General features: G+C 39.5%; 1 protein-coding gene across 1 annotated transcript; it reads right to left on the bottom strand.

Moving 5' to 3' along the window:
- Window positions 1–3452: 3452 nt before the first annotated feature.
- Window positions 3453–5153, bottom strand: LOC142162368 (uncharacterized). Its single transcript, XM_075218714.1, has 3 exons — window positions 4816–5153; window positions 4266–4695; window positions 3453–3506 (listed from the first exon to the last, which is right to left on the bottom strand). Exons 1-3 carry the CDS (start codon window positions 5151–5153, stop codon window positions 3453–3455), a joined length of 822 nt encoding a protein of 273 aa, XP_075074815.1.

Below are 5153 nucleotides of genomic sequence, written 5' to 3'. Positions count from 1 at the left end.
CCACCTCAAACTAACATCTTATTATAGCCTTCTACCGACATAAATATTACGTAGTCACTTAATCTTTCTAAGTCTGAACTCATATCACAACGTGCAATCTACTTCACTTCCCAACTAGGAAACATAAAAAGGTCCTTCAACACGCCCACAACTCGGACTATACGTCAAATCACGGTGGAATTCAAGTACCTAATAGTTCTTCTATCCTCTAGCAAACCCTTCTTGTCGTTTCCAAATCATATGAATACACCTCGCAGTCATAATATACTCATCACGCAGCTATCCAGTCATTACTCCCTTTAATAGGGACACAACAGAACATATAGATCTAGAGACACGCGCTCACGAACTCAATAGCTCAAGGCTCGAGCTTTAGGCAAAAATCCGGCCTCAAGTCTTCCAGACTGGACTAATATCAACATGTAGAGATCACATCTCGCCCCTCGATCAGGGAATCACAAGCCATCAATGCACGTCTGATATCGAGTGCACATGCGCGCATACGAACGCATGGAAGGGATTTAAAGAATTTCATTCCAAGCTGAATCAAGGACGCACGATAAGAATTTAAGAATGTGAAATTTTTCCTAAAGGTTCTGCAGCCTCTCGAGGATAAATACAGACGTCTCTGTACCGATCCGCGAGACTCTACTAAACCTGCTCATAACTCGTGAGACCTATGTAACCTAGGCTCTGATACCAACTTGTCACGATCCTAAACTCGGACCCGGTCGTGATGGCGCCTCTCGTGAAGACAAGGCCAGCCGACACTTCCCATTCCAGTTTTTTTAACAGTTAAACCATAAGAAATAAGTCTAAAGCATAATAAATAGAATCTCAAAGTAGCAGATGATAACATAATTTGCGGAATACAACCTAGCACAGCCCGATACTAGGGTGTCACTAGTCATGAGCATCTATCAATCCTAATACAAGTCCGAAAAAGTCTATAAGCTAGTACAAATGTCTGATAAGAGATAGAAATGATAAAGGGGAAGAAATATGGGACTGCAGACGCCAAGCAGCTACCTCGTGGACTTCGAAGTCTGTCGGGAGCTCTCAACTCGCACTGGCAGGATCAGCAACGCCTGAATCTGCACACAGAGTGTAGGGAGAAAAGTGAGTACTCCAACTAAGTGAGTAATAATCATAACTAAAGACTAAGTGATAGGAAATCACAAAAAATATATCAACATGCTATATAGAGTAGTACAAAACCAGTAAGAAAGCAATGAAGTTATGAAATCTCTTAAAGCACCTTAGCTCAGATTAAACATCTTTAAAATGACTTTTTAATAGTTAAGCATTTGAATGCAAAGAAATTAGAACCGATGAGCATAGAAAATCCGCCCCTCGGGCACAACTACACAATTAAACAGGTAGATGACAGGCAATTAAGGAAAAATAAACACATAAAGGTTCGCCCCTCGGGTACAGTATCAACAAATCCGTCCCTCGGCATTATCTCAGAACAACACCAGCCCCTCGGGCTATATCTCACATCACAATGGGTACCCGCGCTCATTGGGGATGTGCAGACTCCTGGAGGGGCCCCTTACGGCCCAAGCGCAATATCAAATCATTTTGTGGCATCATCATTAGGCTCTCGGCCTCATATCAACAAGTCACCTCGTGGCGTACAAATCTCAGGCCCTCGGCATCATAATTATAATCAGTGTATCACCGCTGCGGCGTGCAGCTCGACCCAAAAGTATCCTCACAACACAGGGCCTTACTCAGTCAAAGTCACATAAGCCACTCGGGCAACAGTAAAACATGATGCTCAGCCCAAAATATTAGTTTAAATATCATTTGATATATTAAAATAGAGTAGACATGGCTGAGTTATGAAAACAATGAAATATAGCATGACTGAGTTCAAGTATAAAGTCAAAACAGTGAGAACATATCAATAAAAATCCCTGAAGGGTTCAAATAGTTGGCACGAGGCCCAAATATGGCATTCAACCCAAAACATGATGATAGCAAGTAGTTTCCAATCAAATACGCAGTAAAACAGTCATTCGAGATGGACTAAGTCACAATCCCCAATAGTGCACGACCCCACGCTCGTCATCTAGCGTGTGTGTGACCTCAATATAGCACAACTATGTGCAATTCATGTTTTCGTACCCTCAAGACATCATTTACAATCATTACTCACCTGGATCCGGTCCAAACTCTATCCCACGATGCCTTTGCCCGCACGAATCGACCTCCGGATCCTCTAAATCTAGCCACAATCAGTACATAATCATTAAAATATGCTAAGGGAACGAAGCTCACTCAAAAATATCCAATTTACATCAAAAATTCCGAAATTGCTCATACCCGGGCCCCGAACCCACATCTCGGATTTCAATAAATTTTACATCAATAGATTTCTTATCTACCTACAAGTCTATACATACCAAGAACATCAAAATCGGGCCTCAATTGCCCCCTCAAATTTCCAATTTACACTCTCCAAATTCAAGACCTAATTTCCCTAACTCTTTCTCTCATTTTCCCCACAAATTTCATGATTAAACAATGAAATAATAACCATAAACACAAGATACAAGGCCAAAGTAGCTTACCTCTCTATCAACACTTGATTCCCTCTTGAAATCACAGCTTGGAGTCCCAAAATCGCACAAAAATGATGAACAAATGACTGAAAATTGCGAAGGGGCCTTTTTATACATTTTGCCCCGCACTTTTGCACCTGCGATCCTATAAGTGCATCTGCGCTTCCGATTCTGCGGAAAAACATCCGCTTCTACGGATTTCACTTATGTCACTAGGCCTCGCATCTGTGGTCGCCTCACCGCTCCTGCGGTATCACAGATGCAGTTATCAAGTTGCACTTGCGGTCCTTCTTGCACCTGCGCTTTTCTTCCGCTCCTGCGGAGCTCGTACCTGTGGTCCCCAATCCGCAGGTGTGGATATGACAGAAGCAGCAACATCAGCTTCATTTCTCAACTTCAACCTTTCCGAAAACTATCCGAAATCATTCTGAGGCCCCTGAGACCTCAACTAAAAATACAAATAAGTCATATAACCTTATTCAAAATCGTCCCAACATTGGGAACGCTCAAAACAACATTAAAACACCAAAATCACATCAAATTCAAGCCTACGATTCCAAAATCTTCTAAATTCCGCTTTTGATCAAAAACCCAACCCAACCACGTCTGAATGACCTAAAATTTTGCACACACATCACAAATGATACAACAAAACTACTGCAACTTCCGGAATTCCATTCCGACCCCTATATCAAAATCTCACATATCAACCGAAAAATGCCAAAATCTCAATTTTGTCAATTCAAGCCTAAACCTTCCACGGACTTCCAAAATGCATTCTAATCATGCTCCTAAGTCCCAAATCACCTAACGGAGGTAACCAAATCATAAAAATTCTGATCCGAGATCATATACCAACAAGTCAAATCTTGGTCAAACTTTTCAAATTTCAAGCTTCAAACTAAGAACAGGTCTTCTAAATTCGTTCCGATTATCCTGAAAACCAAAACCAATGATTTACATACGCCACAATACATCACACAGGGTAAGTCATGCTCGAGAACTGGCGAGCAAAGTGCAAAGGCTCAAAACGACCGGTTGGGTCGTTACACCTAGAAAACTCCTTATTTTCTTTTAGAATCACCCTTGCCATATGAGAAATGTATGTAATCCAAGTCTCTGCAAACTTTATCATGTCAACATGTCTCCTAACTACTTTATGTCTAATGTCCTCTAACATGCTAATAATAGACTTGTGTAGGTGCTAATATCCAAGAATTAAAGGTCTCACACATATTATTTTCTACAATATCACATTTGGAGTGTTCAAGGAAAAAGGCTCTACACCAATACTCTTTGTTATACTTCAATAAGATTTCACATACATTTTCCAAGCTTTCCCAAAGTAGCCAATTCTTCTTTCAACTTCACCTCAAAACTTGCCTTATAACACCTCCAAAATTGCTTTCTCATCTCCTCACCTCTCCAAGTTTTTGACCAGTTAGACCATATGTGCCTAGCACACATTCAATACTCACAATTTGGCAGTAACTCTTGAATGCTTGGTACCAATCCCTACAAAATAGCAATAAATCAACAAAACCCCAAAAAGTTTAGATGAAGTAGAAATTTAAAACACAAAGTAGAGATGACTGAGAAAGCTAAAACAGAAAGTTGAGATGAACTAGTAAGTTAAAACAGAAAGTAGAGATAAAGTAGAACTATAAAACAGAAAGTATAGATGAAGTAAAATACCTTATGCATATCAGACATAACTGTTAATCTAGCTCCATCTCCTAACTCCAAATCAGATATTAAGTTATTTATAAACCAACTCCGACATGTTTTTGACTCATTGTCTATCACAGGCCATACAATGGGATACATTTGTTGATTTTCATTTTTCCAAATAACTACCAACAATTCACCCTTACATGCTCCCTTTAGAAAATACCCATCAAATCCAATGATCTTCATGCATCCTTCCAACCAACCTTTCTTCAGTGCATCAAAGCAGTCATAAAAATATTTAAACAGATTCTTTCCAGGCTCTGAATTTCTGTCAGTTTTGACCAAGCAAATGCTACCAGGATAGATTTGTATAATAATATCAGCATAGTCACATAATCTAGCAAACTCCATCTTCCAATCCCCCATAAACTTCCTAAGAACTATCTGTTTTGCCCTATAACAGATGGTTCTACCAACATATAAACCCAATTTGTCTCTAACCAATTCTTGTATTTCCCAAATCCTAATATAGGGCTAAGAAGTGATCCTATCTCTGAATTTATTGGCAATATACTTAGAATTACAAAGCTTGTTCTTGTTCATTGGAGTGCACTTGTGAATAGGATGATACTTCTTAACTATAAAATTCCCTGAATCCCTGTCAAAACTTGCAAATAACTCCCGCTGGCAAATTTTAGATTTATATTTTACCCTCACCCTAGTTGACTCATTAGGTTTAAGTTTTAATTGTGAATGGTATTCAATAGCATAGTCAGTCATTGGCTTCCTAAATTGATTGACATTCTCAAATATCATGCCAAGTTCAAAAATAGCCGCACCACAATTTGGATCATATCTTAGCTTTGTATGATTCTTTCTACTTGGCAAATCAACACCAATTTCAGCTTCCAT

Source organism: Nicotiana tabacum, chromosome 7 (assembly GCF_000715075.1).
Source record: "Nicotiana tabacum cultivar K326 chromosome 7, ASM71507v2, whole genome shotgun sequence".
Classification (NCBI taxonomy): Eukaryota; Viridiplantae; Streptophyta; class Magnoliopsida; order Solanales; family Solanaceae; genus Nicotiana; species Nicotiana tabacum.
The sequence above is the reverse complement of the archived record's forward strand: the minus strand, read 5'-3'. Positions and strand labels throughout refer to the sequence as shown.